The sequence below is a fragment of the Acipenser ruthenus genome, chromosome 21 (assembly GCF_902713425.1).
Source record: "Acipenser ruthenus chromosome 21, fAciRut3.2 maternal haplotype, whole genome shotgun sequence".
NCBI lineage: Eukaryota > Metazoa > Chordata > Actinopteri > Acipenseriformes > Acipenseridae > Acipenser > Acipenser ruthenus.
Genome location: NC_081209.1, coordinates 5,599,575 through 5,618,225, shown reverse-complemented (window position 1 = coordinate 5,618,225; position 18,651 = coordinate 5,599,575). Strand labels below are relative to the sequence as shown.

Genomic DNA, 18,651 nt, shown 5'->3' with positions numbered 1-18,651 from the left:
TGAGCATGTTGGATCAAAAATAGATCCTTATAGAGGGCTTAAAACCCAAACCTTCTGCAGACAGATGGTTTGGATTATCCCTGGTATTAATGCACCTCCATACCCTCACATCGTATGACAGAAGATATTTGTTCACTTAGGTCTCCGCTGCAGAACAAGGTGTCACCAATGAGTGGGTCAGGAGATGGCATTGAACCCATCTCCCCAGCAGGGGGCCTATCTGAGCCCGAGCAGTCCCAGGGCCCTGGCTGTCACGGGGATCAGGAAGATCAATCGTAAGCTTTTTTTTTTGTTGTTTTGTTTTATATCGTGTGTAAGGAGCAGAGGAGTCTTCCCTCGCCGGCGTGTTCTGAGACTCGTGATTTCTTCGTTTCTTGCAGAATGGGCTCCCGCTCTCCGGCGAACAGCTCGCAGCCCCCAGCCTTCTTCAGCAAGCTGACGGAGAGCAACTCTGCCATCGTCAAGTCCAAGAAGCAGGAGATGTTCAAGAAGATGAGCGCAGTCAGTGGAAATGAGCCGCACTTCAGTAAGGGCATTGTTTCAGCGTTCTGTATCTGGAGGGGACCGTGCAAAACCATGGCTGCTATTGCACATTGTTCAATCTTACATGAACTTTTTCCTGGTTGCCAATACTGCATTACCTACCTGTATGTTATTAATTAGAATCAGTTTTGCTGTGGGGGCTAAAAAATGTTGTTGGAAAATAAAAAAAGTAACTCATTTTGCTTTTATCATTCTATTCTAGACACTGGACAGCCAGGAACTGAAATATTCAATATGCCAGCTTCGACGACAGCAGGTAATGTTGTTGGTTTTGTGTTTTCTGTAATAATGATACCTTTTTTGCTTGTTGAAGGGGTTCTTTAAATGAAGACAAAGTTTACTTGCCTGTTAAATTGCACCTTGAGTGTTTGTTGTTAGGCAGGTTTGGCTGTTTCTGCTCTGGTCTTTTATTCATTAAAAATTGTGTGAGTTTCAGAAACTTCTGGAATAGTTTTTCAAAACGACTGTAGGTGGCAATTTTGGTAACCTTCTATATTAGAAAGCAAGTTGCTCCAATGCAGACTGACTAATCAATAGGGCCCTTTGGTTACAGGGGGTGTACAGTAAGGGTATACAAGGAGGACAGGTTATGGACCAGTAGAATGGGTGTACTGTACGCATAAGAACATATTGATCTTGTGCCTTGAAAGAATTTTGCATACCTTGAGTTCTGTGTTTTACACTTTGAGCACAGTGAGCTAAGTTGGCTTTGCCATTCTACAAAGAAAGAAAGAGAATCTGTAGAAGTTGATTTGAAAATGTATTATGCTAGCCTCTCAAATATTCTAATAATCCTAGGACCTTGTGAATATGTGTATGTTCTTAATAGACGCTACAGTAGCCGATATTGATGCTTTAACCCTTTGCGGTCCATTTATTAAATGTGCGTCAGGCACGTCAGGTCTAATTAATTTTCACACGCGCAGTTAATTTTAGACGCGCTGTTTAAAAGTATTTTTTTCCACAGTCAAACGGGTTTAAATGGCCCTGCATATCAACAAAGCACTCGCTAGGCATCTCCAGCCCCGCCCCACCCTTTTGTTCGCTATAGCTTTCACCTATGTAAGAAATAAATAATAATAAAAATAATAGTCGTACATACCGATCAATCATCTCCTGATCACTCGTTTTATCACCAAACTCCTCAATAATGCGATCCAAGTCATTATTTTATTACTATAACATCTCAAAAAAGCTCTGCAAATGTCTGTGTTCTCTGTGCGCTGATTCACAGGCAGCCAGCTTGTTTACTTACGACCGCCCCGTTATCTGATACCAGGGCCATGTATGACTATTCATGAGATACGTCTTTGTTTTGTTTTTTTTTGTTTTTTCGACTTGTCTCGGCTCCTGTCGCTCCCACTCGGCAATTGAAATGGTTTTCTCGGCTTTTTCCGGAGAAAAAACGACCAGAAACCCGTTTTTTGCGTTTCTATAATGATGTCGGACCCAGTCTGACAAAGGACCTGAGAGGAATAATTGCAATGTCGGACCCAGTCCGACAATGGACCGCAAAGGGTTAAACACAAATAGGAGGTTTGGGTCCCAGCACTGGACATTCCTTGTTTTGTCTGTTTCCTGTGTCCTGTAGCGCGTGGACATGCCAAGAAAGCTCTCTGCTTAACTCTGCCACCACCCGTCCAGTTGCATGCAGACTGGAATTGCTTCAGCATCTTCATGCTTGCTGCAGTGCAGACTATAAAAGTTTAACATGCTACAATCCATGGTTGTGGGGCACCAGACTGAAGCTGAAGGCAATTGGCCTACCACTTAGTGGCCAGACTTCGTAGAGAAATGATCATTTAAAGGCCCATTACTACTGTATTAAATTACACTGCCACACCTAATAAAGTCAGTGAGCTGGTGATGGGAATGCAAGTGCAGTATGAATTAGTATTGTATTTAACAGACTGGATTTTATTAACCTGGCCAAGCTATGCAATTTGTACTGCAATCAGTTCTAAAACTACTAGTGGCAGCACAAAAAACATGTTTGTTTTTCTGTCTGTTTTCCGGGAAGGCGGTGGGTTGGTTTTTATTTTATTTTTTTCCAAGAGCTTGTAAAGAAACTTAATCTACTACTTGCACTGAATAAGTATGTCGCTTGCCATAATGTGCTGACTGTTTGTTTGTTTCTTCCCTTTTCTCTCTCTCTCTGTCTGTTTTGTACTTTCCTCACTTTGAAACCACCTTTCTTTTCTCCCTCCCTTCATATCTTTCTTCCTTCTCACTGGTTTTTCAACACCTCTGTCTCCCAGGGCCAATCAGTAATAGAAGCCACAGCACTCCAGAACATTCCAGTAACAACATAGGCTTGGAGGCAATAATTAGGAAGGCCCTAATGGGTAAATATGATGACCAAGGGGAGGAGCGTGCCGTTGCTATTAACACTCTGGCTGCCAGTGCAAGTGTGCCTGCTGCTATCCCCATTGCTGCTGCTGCTGATGGACAGAATGAGGACATTCACTCCTTGGCAGGTCTGCATTTCTTTTCCAGACTACTCCACAGTTTTTTTTTGTTTTTTTTGTTTGTTTGTTTTTTGTCTGGATTTCTGCAAAAGGCTTTAAGCTTTGTTTTGTTTTTTCTTACCTCTTTTTAACGTGTCTTTCTGTTTAATTTGCTAATACCGTAACCTTTTAAAACCTCTAAAAGGCGCCTCTCTATCTGTCAGCTTTTAGCCACAGCTGGTTGTTTGCTTTGAACGGATGCATCACATTTCTCTCTCTCTCTCTCTCTCTCTCTCTCTCTCTCTCTCTCTCTCTCTCTCTCTCTCTCTCTCTCTCTCTCTCTCTCTCCTAAGGCCAAAAAAAAAGTGAAAATGAGGCATTGGCACTCAAACCTATGATTGTGTCACACCATATGGCTGTTTGTAATTCACTATGTATTGAATGTCTATTTGAGTCTAGTGTTTTCATTCACTCTTCTTAGGCTGTTTATAATGAGCAATTGAAAGTACAGTAATGAGTTTCTTCATAGATTTGTGTTCTTAATGGGCCTGCTTGTCTGTTTGCTGCAGTTTTGCAATTGTATTCATTTTTTATGCTCTCCATTTCACACATGTGCTTTCTTATGAGAAGCCTCACTGTCTGATTAAGGGGCCGATGTAAGGATACGTGCAAAGTGATCTGCGGCTGCAAAACACCCATAGTGCTGCCAAATAACGCCTTTAGCTGCCGTAAAATGAGACTATAGCGGTCACTAAAAATGCGGCGTGTGTAAAGAATGGTTTTCACCTGGCGTTCTGCACCTGCTATCAAATTAGCACTTTGCCATCATGAATCCATGATATTGAAATGTATTCAAATGAAGAAAAGAGCATGGAATTGGGCAGGGATCTGGAATACTAAGCGGGCGCAAACATTATAATGAGATGTAAGGATTTTGCCTTGCACTTGGGCAACTGCTGACCCTCCAATAACTTTGCACCTCCTCTGACAAGGTGCAAACAATTCTAGAAGTGAGTAATTAAGAGCTGTATAAAAGCACACACCTTCAGAGACCAGGCATTGGCCTCAGGATGGCTGCTGTGGTGCGCTTCCTGATGCGACGACGAGTTTGGCTCTTGTTGAGGAGAGGCAGGAAAACCTTCAGAGGAGATGGGAAGACCCTGCATATTCAAACCCAGGGTCACTTTGTTTGGGATGGATTGTCCTCTCCGCTTGCCTGTCCAGTGATGTCAAGCTGTGATGTGGATGGCGTTCCTCCTCCTGTTCCTGCTGCGAGTTAAGCTTTTGTTCGCCGCTGCAGGTCCTGCCACCTTTTCATCACCTGTCCTCCTGGTAACACCATTGACTTTCTCCACTATAGAGAACCAATGGCCTCTTTGGTATTATTATTATTATTATTATTATTATTATTATTATTAATAATCCAAAGAGACCTACAGAAAATTAAACAAAATATAAAAGTATATACATTACAGGTAATAAAAATGAAAAACAAACACATATACAAAATAAATATAAATAAAGGAAAATACAAAAAGATATATACATAGGAATATTTACAAATAAAGATTGAATAAGGATATATACAAATAAAGATTGTTGGCAGCAAAACTGATGTTAGCTGAGGCTTTTCCAAATAACTAAATTTCATGCTGAGTGATCTCAGCCGTAAGGACTCTCGGCTACTCCTCAGAAAACTTTTATTTTCTGTGCGCCAACAGGACTTCGCTGCCCTTCAGACATATTTTTTTTTGTTTGGTTTGAATTTCGTGCTTTACAAATCTCATACAGTGCCTCCTGCTCTCTGTACTCCTAACTCACCTCGGGGCTGTAGGTGCGGCCGCCCGATGCACAGGCGGTGCTCATTGCGACCCTCATTATCATGATTGCAGCTCATTATTTACGGGTGTTGAGTAATTTGCATTGCTCTTAAGTTCACGTAGGCCGCAGTGCAAAATAATTGCCTGGCTGCTAGGTCATTTGGATTTTGCAGCCACAATTGTTTGCACTGTGCCAGTCCTTACATCAGGCCCTAAGTGTGTCCCTTGCCCCACCCCCGATTCAGAAAGTAGCTCACTTCCTGTGTCTGTGTACCAAACCAAATCCAAGTGCCAGGATGTGGGTGTTTGGGTCACTAGAAATGTGTTTATGGTTATTGGTGTAACCACAGCAACAGGTGGAAAGGTACTTCCTGGGTCAAGCTATGAGGAAATCGCAACAAACAACTTAGTCACCAGAATGAGCAGTTGAATTGGTGTGTTTGTTTACTTTTATATTTTATTTGATTCATTTCTGAAAATGTTCCTTTGCTTCAGAACAGGACCACAGACCTTATTTAAAGCATTTAAGGCACTTTTATTAGCTCGTGAGATCTCAAGGATCCAGGGAATACTGTAGGTTACAAGTTCTGTGACTGGCTGACATCTACGTGGTAACCACAGACACCAGGAAAGCTTACCAGCCACTGAGGTTAAACAAATTGTTAACAAGAGATTCCTGGCGAGGCCGGTATAACACGCTCAATATTACATCAAAGGAGAAGAGAAAGAAGCGCTGGCAACAAGAACAGTCGTGGTTTTGGTTCAGCTTTAGAAGTGGCGATATGCAGATCGCTGTAAACTCTGTGTTATCTGTAAGTAACGGAAGGAGCAGGTGAAGATTAAGTAATGAGCTCTTTTGCTTGCAGCTGGAGGGAAGCCAAAGGGCAGCGGCCGGTCGAATAGCCGGAAAAGCAAGTCTCCGGGCCCCGGCCTGTCCGGCGGCGAGAGGCCTTCGTCCGTCTCCTCTGTGCACTCCGAGGGTGACTGCAACCGCCAGACACCACTGACCAACCGGGTCTGGGAGGATAGGCCCTCCTCCGCAGGTACAGCTCCCTGCCCAGCCTCAGAACCTGTGCTGTAGAACCGCATTGTTCAGCTGGGTCACTGAAACGATCTGCAAAACTAAATCGAATACAAATTCAATACAGTAAAAACAAAAAAAAAGGAAACAATCTGTCATAAATGTGTGTAAAGACAAGTATGGCAAATTAGGTCATTCTCAATACCACTGTATGAGCAACAACAAAAGCAGTATTCCTGTGCTTTCCAGTCTAGCATCTTGTACTAATCGCTTGCTTAATTTATTTATTTGAACAGTCCAACCCGGTCTCCTAATTGAATTATTAGTAACCTGGTGGGGGCAAGGTCCTAGATTAGAGTACCACTGAAGAACAACATTGGTATAAAACTGAACGCCGTCTGATTTCATTTTCATGTGTGAGTCAACTCTTATTAGAAGGCTCTTCTTTTTTTTTTTTGTATCCCGGTTACAGGTTCGACTCCCTTCCCCTGCAATCCACTGACAATGCAACTCCCCACCGGCCTTGTACCGGGCCCCTCGACAATTCAGCAGGGCAGCGCTAGCGGTCCCAACAGAGTGTGGGACGAGGAACCAAAGCCACTGCTCTGCTCCCAGTATGAGACCCTTTCGGACAGCGAGTGAGCTGCAGAGACTGCGGGTCTGCTGCAGATTCATCATGGACTTTGCCTGGGGATCCAGTTTTAAGAGGAGCTGGGTTTTTATGTCCTTGCTGGCCTTAAGGGGAAACACACACACACACACACACACACACACACACACACACACACACACACACACACACACACACACACACACACACACACACATTAACATTAAGGCTTTCTCTGTTCTCAAATCATTGGCTGTGAACTGGGACTGGCTGACCTTACTGTCAAGACGACCACAAAACATATGCAAAGAATTCTGGGTAATGAACATGTGTTTCACCAGCCTTCCCAACATACCTGCAGGGCTGAAGCTTGCTGGTGGAAGGTACTGTAGCAACCTGTAACCCTTGAACTAAAACAGGACCAGCGAATGCTATTGTTTGGGTAATTGAACAGAACTGTTGAACTCATTCGATTCTAAATCAGTGTCAGGCAGTGGGGGTGGGGACGTACATTCTCAAAGCACTGGATTATCAGCTCAGATATCTTTAAAACAGCTGAACATGCAGAAGCATAGCGAAAATAACTGTTCCAGGAGTTTATTCAGCACGCAGGTGCCCTTCAATCACCCCAAATCCTATTCGGTTTCAAAGGTTGGCCCTTCTAGTCTAGGGGGCATTTACAGGTTGGTAAAGCACCTTAGCACAGGACTGAAGAGGACAGTTCTACACACCACTGTGTGTCCAGGTGGCTGCACTGTATCAGTTACATGGTCAACAACTGGAAGTGATGTAATCACTGTATTGTATGTATCCTGTGGTTAGATAATTAAGGGTTTGATCTATTCTAAAGCATCAGAGAGATCTTCCCAAACTAAATGAACAGTTACAGTTTGTTTTCCCTTTGTTAACCATTACAAGAGTGGAATGTGTGTCACGGCAGCACAGTTTTTACTGTAGTTTGTGAACGAGCTATGCATGTTCTTCAGAGGGAGTAATCATTTTCTTGTATAGGCACTTACTGCAAGACGTTGGTATACTAGATTTACATGGTACATCGTCTGTGTAACCACTGGACACTTGTCACTGTTGCACAATAGGTTGAAGTTAGTAGCATTTAAAAACAGCCAGGGGGCAGTGGCAGGCTAGTTTTCTAAGGCCATTCACATGCTTACTTGAACTTTCCCCAGTAACATTTAAAAAAAAAAAAAAAATACAGAGTAAAATAAATTGACCCCCTCTGCTGGTAGCAATGTGGTATTACAATCTTATCAGTGCATGGTGCTGCACTGGCCTGTCAATCTGAGAAACAGTTCTACGACATTATACACATTTCTGTTTATTATTATTATTAGAAACAAAAAAAACGTTTTGTTTATGTACATTTATAAAATATTTTAGTGTTAAAGTGCCATTGATGTAACATACACAATACAGAAGTGAATTTACCAAGTGACTACGCACAAGTGTTTTAAAATGCCAAGGTGTACATGTTTAGAGGTACTGTATTACAAATCTGAAGAGATTCCCTTTTTGTTAAATAATCACCATCATAAATGTGAAACTGCATCTGCAGTAGAACAAACGAACCTGTTGGATGTTTAACTAATGGTGTTCTATAAAATCAAGACTTTTAAAAAAAAAACAGCATCAGCACCACAGGAAGAAAAAACAAAAGGAAAGTGACTGCAGTTTGTTAACATATTCAAGTGATTAAACCTAGAGAACCATGTGTACTGCTAAGACTTTACCTTTCTGTTATGTAAAGACTTCTTTTTGAACGGTTCATGCTATATTATAATTCAGATTTCACCTGTAAGCTTGGTTTTAATCATCATTTAAAATGTATTGTATATACGTTATTGTATCTTGCAGTCCCTGGTTTGCAATTCACAAAAAAAACAATCTTCAAAGCCAAACTCTAATGCAGTATTGAAAGCGGCAGTAACATTGTCATTTCAATATCCTAACATTCATACAGGTGTTTTTATTTTTAAAAGGTTATTGTTACAAATACGAGACTGTTGCATCGCTGCTGAGGTAGAAAGTGTTAGGAGTGAAGTTTTCATTTTCTTTAACTTGAAAGTTGTTTTGTTTTCAAGCAGAGCTGGCCAGTTTTATGATTTGGAAAATACTGTACTGTTTAAAAAACAAACAAAAAAAGAAAATCTGATAATGATTTTGAATTGTTCCCCCCCTCCCCCCCTCCCATACGGTTACCTTCTTGTCTGCATGAGATACGTTTCCAGTCAGGCAGAACGACTGATCCGTTTACCCATCATTACTAAGCAAATCTGTGTTGCCAAACATCTTGTGATCTGATTGTTTAACCTTACCGAGGTGGAGGTTGGATCAACAATTGTGATCAGTTGTGGTTAATACCTTGGTGTTTTACTCAGGTCCCAGAAACACTTATTAAATGTAGTCCTGGTCCATGTTTTTAACCCTTTCCCTTTAGCGAGTGCGTTTTAAAAAACCAGACAAAAAACGACAGATGATAACAGTTGCAAAGACCTAGCCGAAGACAGCCGTGTAGGCCTCTACAAGAGCCTCAGCACAAAATAAAACAGACCTCTATCCAGTTAACTTTGTGGACTTCTTCAAAAAGAACCATTAACCAAGTTCAACACACCTCTGGTAAACAATACTATGAAATACTATACTGTGCTATACAGTGTTATCTGTAACTCAGTCATATGAATGAACCTGTCTTATGAGTGAACACTTCTCTGATACCAGGACTGTTTGGTCTTAATGCACCGGTTGCCTGCCGACTACCATTGCCATCGGAGTAGAGCGATTAGGCTGTTTGTGTCCCGACTACAAATCTATATTATTAAAACTGGCCGCAAAGCAAAAACATCAGTCGAATTGAAGGGGGGATGCTAAGGAAATAACAGTACCAGAAACACACTGTTCATTTTTTTCTTTTTCAAACAGTTTTCTTACTTTTAAAGTCATTGTTTAAGCATCTGGTTATTTCTTTTTTTTTGTGGAATGTGTCTTTTTGTGCTGCCTGCTATTGTTTCTATTGATTGTGCAATCAGACGAACGATTTTATGTTCGAAAGCAAAAGTGAAAAATGTTAGTGTTATTTTTTTTTTGTAATTAAAATGAACGAGTAAGGCCAATCTATTGTCTCAACTGTACAACAAGGGGGAAGGAAAAAAAAAAGTCTATCTTTTGTACAACCAACATTGTGCATGTTGATCTTTCGAACCCAGTGTATGATAGAATGGACTGTATATAGAACTGAAGAGATGTAAATATTTATGTGGCTTGCTACAGGGTTGTTTTTCTTCAACAGAAGGAGATTTTGTTCACGGTTTTACTCGACATGCCCACCAGCAAGCATTGTGGGTAGCAGTGTTTTTACACTGCCTTAATGTTTAAATAAAAAAGCTTATTGCCAGCAAAGACAATATGTTTGACATTTATTTATTTTATTTTACTTTTTCACACGCGCATAACCGGGACAGCCGACACACACCAGGGTCACAAATTCCAGCAGAAAATCTCATTCCTTCGCAGATAATCTAGCTTCAGATTCTAGCGCCAGGGTACCTCATATAGTGCCAGCAACACTTAAATACTGGCGCTAGTAGATGTTGACAGTTTCCCATTGGGTCTGACTACTCAAATGACCCACCCACACTCATCCACATACACAGGAGAGAAGATTCGTGTCGTGTGAGAAATTTGTGAGGGGACCTTGATTAGGGCAGGGTTTAATAGTTCAGCACCAGTAGGCTCTCTGGAGCTAAACTTTCAAAACAGTTTGCACCCCTGCCAGTGGTACTATTAAATTCCGAGCAGCTAGAATTAAACCAGCCACAGTTCTTTTACCACACCTATGCTCAGTTTCTCCACATGTACACGTAGTTCACCGTTTAAATACCGTTGCAGCTGGTCAGTGAAGTAATCTGGAGTGAGTAAATTGCAGTTGCAAGATTAATCCTCATGATGGCTGCATTTATACAGAAATACATCTGAAGCTCATGCCAGCCACTTTTAATTTATAGCATCTGTTGTATTCATTTGAGGAAACTCTGTGCTCCCCCCCCTCTCAAAAACGCTGTACAGACACAATAACTTCCCACCACAGAACCGGGACTCTCTGTTCACACAATTTTAAAATGTATATTATAAGCGGGGTAGGGCTAAAGGTCATGTAGAATGGAGTGTGCCCCAGTAACCCCATTTGCAAAAAGTAGATTATTGGAAATGGATTATTATGTAAAACGCAAAAAGGATTCAGTTGGATCCACCAGCCAGCTCCCCCACACTAAGACCATATGGAAACCATTGTTTAAATGTGTTTCATGTCAAGTGTCCTGTGGGACTAGGTGCTGCGGGGGGGGGGGGGGTAATGAACTACTGCAGCTCTTTCTCTGTGGAGGGTTGGGCTTGAGTCTGTTATAAAGAGCGTGCTGCTCTCAGGTTACTTCACACTGCTTAGACCGCTGCAATTACTTGGTGAAACGTTTTATTACCGATGTTATCTGCTGGTTTCATTGATTCGGATAAGAACAGCTCTTGGACTACCTTACCTTCAGTAGTCAAAGAGTAGTGCTAATAAGTGCATGTAAAACCAGTCCTTATAATGAACTACTTCCAATTACCAAGACTTGCAGAATGAGTATATTCATTTAATTAGTGGGGTTTTTCTGTGTAGATTTATTTATACAGAATATTAATTTTATTTTTTATATTTTGACTAGATGTGGACAGGATACTTTCCAAAGGCTGGGTCATTGGTCAACTGTACAGACTTCTCTTTACAGGAACATCCTGTCGAAACACAAGCAAATGTATCCTCATCTTAAAAAAAAAAAAAAAAAAAAAAAAAAAAGAACAGAAATGTAATAAAATGTGCGTTGAAAACAACTGCAAATGCCAGGCTAGAATTTTGTGTGATGGCTCTTTTTAAAGATACGGAGATTCAACGTTTCTGAGGTCAGGCGATAATTTGTTCCAGGCGCGCAGTGCTGTGTAAGCAAATGAGCGTTTACCAAAATGTGTTTCTTATTTTGAGCAGCATTAGGGGAGGTTGCCTTGTATTACTAAGCATGCAGGCTGCACTGCATGAGCAGGTATATTATTATTATCCAGGGCGACTTACAATTGTTACAAGCTATCACAGTACAAAAGAATTGCATTATAAAATATCACATTACAGAATATCATAATGCAGATATGAAAGTACAATAAAATCAATTCAAGAGCAAAATAATGCATTCAGTAACTAATAAGTAAGAGTGAATTTGACTAAGTGCAGTTAAACCTTATAGTAACTATTTTCTTATATGAGTAAAGTCCAGTAAGAACACATAGTGATTGAGTTCAGTTTGCTTGGAGATGCACTGCTAATTTCTAGAATGGACAATTGCATGTCTAGTATGTACAGCACAGTATGTGTTATATTGATTGCTTCATTTGTCTAATAACTGTACACCCCCTACCCACCAATGTCATTTTGCCATGCTAGGACTGAAAAGAGCATGCGTGTGTGTCTCCCTCTCCTCAGGTGAAACTAGAATCTGCTCTATATCACCCTTTTTAAACCCTTCTTCTGTACAGGGTGTGTGTTTGTGTGTGTGTGTGTGTGTGTGTGTATATGAAACCCCAGGGTTCCCCTCCTGCTCTTTGCTGGTGCATCTTGATCTGCTGACGAGCACGGTTCAGTGAAGTGCACAGGTGGCATTTCGTTCCCCCAGGCCTGGCCTGAGGCCCGGTGCGTGTGACTCAACTTGTTTACGAACCCCTGGTGTTTTCCAACACCCTCAGGGAAGGACAGTCTGGATTATATAAAAGAGCCCGACAGAAATAGCCTGATGGACACACAAGTGCTTAGCTGTGGCGCCCAACCATTGTCAGGAGCTTTAAATTGAGTACGAGTTGGCAGTCTGTGTTTATTCTGACTTTATTCAGTTATCCAAAATGAATCATTCTATTTGATGCACGACTGTTTTGTTTGGTCTTGAGTGTTTAATTTCATAAGTGTCCGTAATTTTTGTGTGTTGCTGTTTTCCTTCTTCAAGACTTTTTGGCTGTTTTGAGGAAATATTAGTTTTCTTTTTTCTTGTCCCATAAAAAGGCAAGTGACAAATACCGATTTAAAAAAAAAAACCCCAGCCCTCAAATGCAACACTCAATATTAAATTGGAAGGTAAAATGAAACAAGTTTACACTTTTCACATAATACCCATGCTTCAGAAGTGCTGAGTTTTAGCTCCACCGTAATTTGATTTACTGCAACAGCTTAAATCTACTGCGATCAAGATCTTAATTGAACTTGATAATTTATTGTCGTAAATTAGTTTCAAAACCTTCAAATTTAAAGCAAGGCTGTTGGCTTGGTTTTCTGACTGGCAGCTCAACAGCCATGCTGGTGCTCCATTCCCACTAAATGATTTCTAGTTGGCAGCTGGCCATTACTGGAAGTGACATGTTTGACAGTGAGCCAGGAAAGGTGCAGTAAATCAAGAGCTGCCGAATCCGAGCTCCAACAAAGAGGCTGCAATTATGCAAGCTCATCCCTTATTTAATAAAAACAGAATAGTCTAGCAGAACTTGGCAGTGCATTGAGCACGTCAGCAGTCGCTGGCAATTTAGTTGTTTTGGCTCCTGTTCAGGTACAGAGGGATTCCTTTTAGGGGCATAGATCAAGAAGAAAGATACTGAATCAACACTGTCTACCGTTGATGCATTTTCTTTTTATAAAGGTAAATTCTAGGAATATACATTTCATTTACACACAGTTTTAATGTACAGTTAAGTTTTAACGGTGTATGCAAGACACATTTAAATGAGAAATACAGGTCAAACTAATTAGACAAACATTTTAGCTGAGTTATGGGTGAAGTAATAATTAACCTTCTCGTGCCCTTTTTAATGATTGAATGAATGAATATATTATTCAGATTAACCGGGGTGTTGCTCTGATTTCTATTGAGCTCTCTGTAGAAAGTGGCTGTAAAACTGTGTCTGTACGCATAAGAAAGTGTAATGTGTAATGCGCAATCATCAGGCTCTGAAACCACGCCATTCATTCACAACCACGTTTTCAACATGTGAGGATCGAGTATTATTTAGGGTATTGGTATAGTATGAATCCATTTGTAGTCAAGTTAATTAGCTAATTGTGGGGCTATCACATTCCACTGAGGCATGCAGGCAGGGATGAGATAATTGATTTGATTGTGTGGAAAGCCCAGTAAAGGAGAGGGTTGTTGTTGTGCGTGGTGACTTTTATACAGTTGGTTATCTGCTTATGAAATAATGCACAAAAAAATGTGAACCTCCATCTTTTTTTGTTGTTTGTTTATTGAAAGTAAGGTGTGTTAAAGTTGGGACACATCAAAACTGCTACATCAATAAGAGATTTGGGAAAACGTTGATTCATCACAAGTCTAAAATAGCAGGAATGGTTAAAATGAGGCAAAACCCAACTGAGATTGTTCTGAAGTTGAAATTAATTAATCGGTATATATCACAACACATATGAATTACTAATATTAATGGAAAGAAAGACCTATGATACTATACTGAGTAGAATGTGTGCTCACTTAGCCTGCCCTGAGAATGCTTTACTAACCACCCTCGCTGAGGACTGAATGAAGCTGCCTGTGACCGTAGGAACACAGCTTCTGAACTCAGACACCCCCCTCTGTCATTTGGCAAGTTGTGAGGTGTGGCACTGCGAGACATCCATCAACCTGCAAGATTTATTTTTCAAATGGGCTTATAAAAATATTTGACTTGCAGGAACACCTTTCGTGTTAAGACTCGACAAAAACTAAATCCAGCATCGGAGAGTCTTTTTTTTTTTCTTTATTTTTTGCTAGCCAGGAATGTTTTATTGATCCATGAGGTGCTTGCATTACATCCCCTGAAAAGGATCTTCGTTGGTGGTGGTGGCTCAGTTGTAAATCGCACACTAACTGTGTGTCACACTGTTTTTAGAAGTTAAAGACCACAAAAAAGCCCTAAAGCTTGGAACAAATTTCTAAACCTTAGATTCTGGTGAAGACTGTATTCTTCTCCAGATTTGCCACGTAAGCAGAGAGGCTCAAGACATATTGTAGCTGTGGTGAAACAATTGCAAATAGTCTGTCTGTTTTGTATTTTGCTCAAAACAGTTTCTCTTTATTTGTATACAATTTTAAGAAAGATTATTTAAAATTGATTTGAAAAATATTTTTAATTCATTTGATTAATAAAAGACAATTATAACTATAATTCCTTTATAAATGTTTGGTTATGAGCAATAAATTATAGCAAGGGCTTCAAAGGAAGGCTGTCTGCTTGAGATTTCTAGGCCAGGCCACTTGGCTTACAGCGCACTGGGATAATAAGACAACAGTATTACTGGAATGGTAGATAATATAAAACAGAACTAATGGGAGAGCAGGGTTCTTTTATTCTGCCCGTCTGGACTGGAGAGGTTACTCTGGAGTCAGAATGGTTCGGCAGATACAGGATATACTGTACACTCTTAGACACTACAGTGCTGATGCATCCATTGATTAACCAGGGCATTCGTTATAACCTTTGGTGGCATTTTGTCCAGAATATCGGTATATCAATTAAGAAGCTCATACAGTGTATAGAGTTTAACTTCAGAAGTTTTTAAAGATGTGTTGCTGGTAAGCTGTACTTAAAGTCTTTCCTTGACTATATTTATGTTTTCTAAAACCCTTTGAATCAGTTTTGCTGTTTTGATTTTGCAGTATGTAACACAGGGTTATGTGTACCCTTGTCACAGTGAATGAAGATGTAGACTGTTTAGTCTCGGTCTACATTATTTCCTGAGAAAATAAAACCTGTAACTGTTTCAGTGGGTCAGCAGGAGTCTTCTGGATTCATCAGGAAATTGAACTCTTCCTTGGAAACTGTAGAGACTTTCCCTGAAGATATAGAAGTAGTGAAACTGACCTTTTGTGTGCACTATTTCTGCAACAACTAGATTAGGTTCACGCCATGAAAAAGAATATAATCTAGTATATTGTTTGGGCTTTCAAAGCAGTTAGTTATTGCACTACGTATGTTACTTTTGGCAGACAATTTTCCCATTTTGAAAAATTACAAGCAACTGTTGGCCCTTCTGTATTCATGAAATAGGCAATTTTATGCCAATTTCATTCAATAGATTTGGCAGTGTTTCATATTTAATAAAAGTGACTGGTATCAGCTGAACAACTGCTGTTGATACAAAATGAATACGATCCATAAAAACGCTATAAAATATCCCAAGTGTAGCAGATGTTGACACACACAGTGAAACCTGAAGGAACAGGAATGATGTTTAATCTAACAAACACTGAGCGTCCGTGCCGTGGTTTTGGGTGTTTGTTTTTTTTAAAGACAGAGCGCCACCCAGACACTCGCACAGATAATAAACAGGTCATCACTCTGCGTCCTCCAGCCTGTAAAAGGTTTTGAGTTTCGTGTAGGTGGCCTCTTGGTGCGGTGGATCGCTGTCTGTATGTACAGCCAGATTATAAAGTGCTGGAGCCTGGATCCTTGCTGAAGAGCCTGGAGAGGAATCAGAACACCTCCCACTGCAGTAGACTGTCCTCGCCCACCCTGTCTGTGGCGAGCACGCACTTCACAACGCCCATGCATGAACCATCTGTTAACAAATATTACAATCAGCTTTTATTCTTTATTGGAAATCAAACGTTTGTATACATACATAGATATAGATAGATAGATAGATAGATATAGAGAGAGAATTAATTCAAAAACAGAAAACCGCTCTATATCTAAGGAGAATCAGGATACTCATCAGTCATAAAAAAATACTTAATGAAGAAAAGGATAGTGTTGATGTTTCTCACTGTCATAAGAGAAATCTAGTCATTTCTCTAGGAAGCCCAGGAGAGGAGCATGTGTGTTTTTCCAGATCAGTCCTTCCTCTTGAAATTTCTCAAAAGAAAGATTTATTGTCTGTAATTGATGGCTGTTTTATTTAATGCATGCTGTGAGACTCACCTTGTTGAAATTCGGGGTCTCCCTCTCTTGTCTAGAAGTTTTCTTTCTGACTACCACACCAAGGAGTGGAGGATTGTCATGAAAAACTCCAAGAGGAGCAAAGCAAAAGAGACGGTTCGTTTTAGAGCTTTGAACCTCCTCTCATCTCACCGACAGGGGACAGAATCTGTAACGGCAGTGTATCACACAACACTGCCCGTTACATATATACAAAACAATACCTGGGCAATCCCCTGAATTAGAAATGAATTGATTGTTAATGCTACTCACATGTAAATGTGATCAGTGGGGCTATGGGCTCTGGTGGATATGACAATGCAAAATCCTGATTCTCCCCTATTTTAAGACAGTCAGATGATTCAAGAAGATTTGTGCTTTTGAATCTGCTTCAATCAGTTTAACCCAGAGCAAACAGTATTTCGAGGCACTGAGCTCTCTAAGAGTAATGGATTTGCGTGCTGTCATTGCATGTGTATTTACTGTATGGGAACACTCGTTTTTTATGAATATGGCATCAAGTACTTCTGTTGACGCCCCTCCATAAGCCTTTCAGCTGAAGGGTTTTAGTACTGGCTGAAGAGAATGAAATATTTCTTTACTTTTTTTTCCTGCACTGTCATCTTGACACGTGCAAAAATATGAAGTAAAAATGAAAACAATTCCTACTCTATGCAGATGTGCCAGTCAACAAAAGCCACTAACTACAGTAGGACGAGCCCAGCTCCCTCCATCTCACGCCAAGCAAGTCCCAGTGCTTGCAATAAAAGCACACAAGCTTTAATTGCCAGACTTATTTAAAGACATATTTTGGTAACTGTTCATAAGTGGCAGTAATTCATATGAAATTGCTAACACATGATTTCTCATTCAATGCAGATTCAGATACATTCCATGGTTACCGTATCCTTTACAGTATATATAAATTCAGTATATATAATCACTATTAATCCATCATGCATTCAGAGTGACCTGTTATATTGTAGATAGTCATGTTTATACAGTAAATGTAGCCCATTTCCAACTGTGCTTTAATTATAAAGGCATGACATACTTCATTTAGTAAGGTCAAAAAATGATATAATCACCCTTTCTGTAATTAAACCAGTTTCATGTTTTCCTTTCCTCTTAAAATACATTCATTTTTAAATGTCACACCTCTTAAACTAGGGCAACTTAAATGAAGGGACATTTAAACTCAATGCTGTCTAAACTAAAGCAAAACACATGTGTGATTTAGGAGCTCTTATGGACCTGCATGGTGCTAGTTCATGTCTAGAGTCCTTGAAGAATCAGCATGCAGGTAAGCCTGGAGGTGAATTCACAGCAGAGCCCATGAGTGGTCTGGCAGCAAAACTAACTAAGGTGCCACCAATTGAAACAATCTGAAGCAGAGAGAAAACAGAGAGGCTTTAACTCAGGAAGGAGCTTGCATAGCACAGCATGGCATCAGGAGAAAGGCTGGAGAAACACCCCTGCAGCCAGTCAGTCTGCCCCCAGAAACAAGTACAGTTGGTTTGTCTTGCTTTTGCTCAAGTTCCATCTTGGTTTATGCCCTCTAGTCCTCTTCTCTGGGCTGTGTATAAAATCTAACTTAATTTCCCGTACCTGTTAATGAACTTACAGGAACTGTTCTCACATGATAGACCACCAACAATGTCATGTGATTTTGTTCTACATTCAGTAAACTGTCAGTGAGTGTTTAGGCGTGGTACAGATAGATAATTAACTTCATGGTATTGTATTTTCTTAGTGCTTTTTGTACCATGTACCTCTCAACCAGCAAGTCATTTACTTAAGTTGTGTGTTTATTGGATGTCCTTCAGCCCAAAGCTTCATAGGAAAAAAATAATAAAATTGTAATCCCAAAATAGATATCCATGTAAAAACAATGCATGAAATATTTGTGGGCTATGGAGACAGATTAAAAGAGTGAGGTCTGAAGCTGCAGAGGCCGCAATGAGAACAGGACTGACTCCAGCACTGGAGAACGAGATCTCAACCCAGTCTTCAAAGAGACCATCTGACTGCACCAAAGTGTTAGTGCACATTTTTCCATTTAAAAGCTGGCCACGTTAATTGAGTGACCTTTCCCTTAAGTGCCCTGATGTCTGGGAAACTTCCTTGCTTGTGTACAGGACAAATTAAATTCCTTTCCGTAGACATGAAAGCTTGGGAAAGCAGGGAGTTACGATGAATGATATATAGAGCTTCACGTTT

At 40.4% G+C, this 18,651-nt stretch overlaps 1 protein-coding gene across 10 annotated transcripts in view; it reads left to right on the top strand.

Moving 5' to 3' along the window:
* LOC117428496 (nuclear receptor corepressor 2-like) overlaps positions 1 to 9,860 on the top strand; it is a 132,814-nt gene extending 122,954 nt beyond the window's left edge. For 7 of the 10 annotated variants that reach the window (XM_058994557.1, XM_058994556.1, XM_058994554.1 and 4 more), the window contains 6 exons: positions 141 to 275; positions 381 to 526; positions 746 to 799; positions 2,802 to 3,020; positions 5,677 to 5,853; positions 6,304 to 9,860. In XM_058994557.1, coding sequence (XP_058850540.1) covers positions 141 to 275; positions 381 to 526; positions 746 to 799; positions 2,802 to 3,020; positions 5,677 to 5,853; positions 6,304 to 6,473 — 901 coding nt within the window. In that variant the 3' untranslated portion in view covers positions 6,474 to 9,860. The remainder of the gene's footprint in view (positions 1 to 140; positions 276 to 380; positions 527 to 745; positions 800 to 2,801; positions 3,021 to 5,676; positions 5,854 to 6,303) is intronic. The other 3 variants (XM_058994560.1, XM_058994562.1, XM_058994561.1) reach the window with 3 other exon arrangements.
* Positions 9,861 to 18,651: the final 8,791 nt, after the last annotated feature.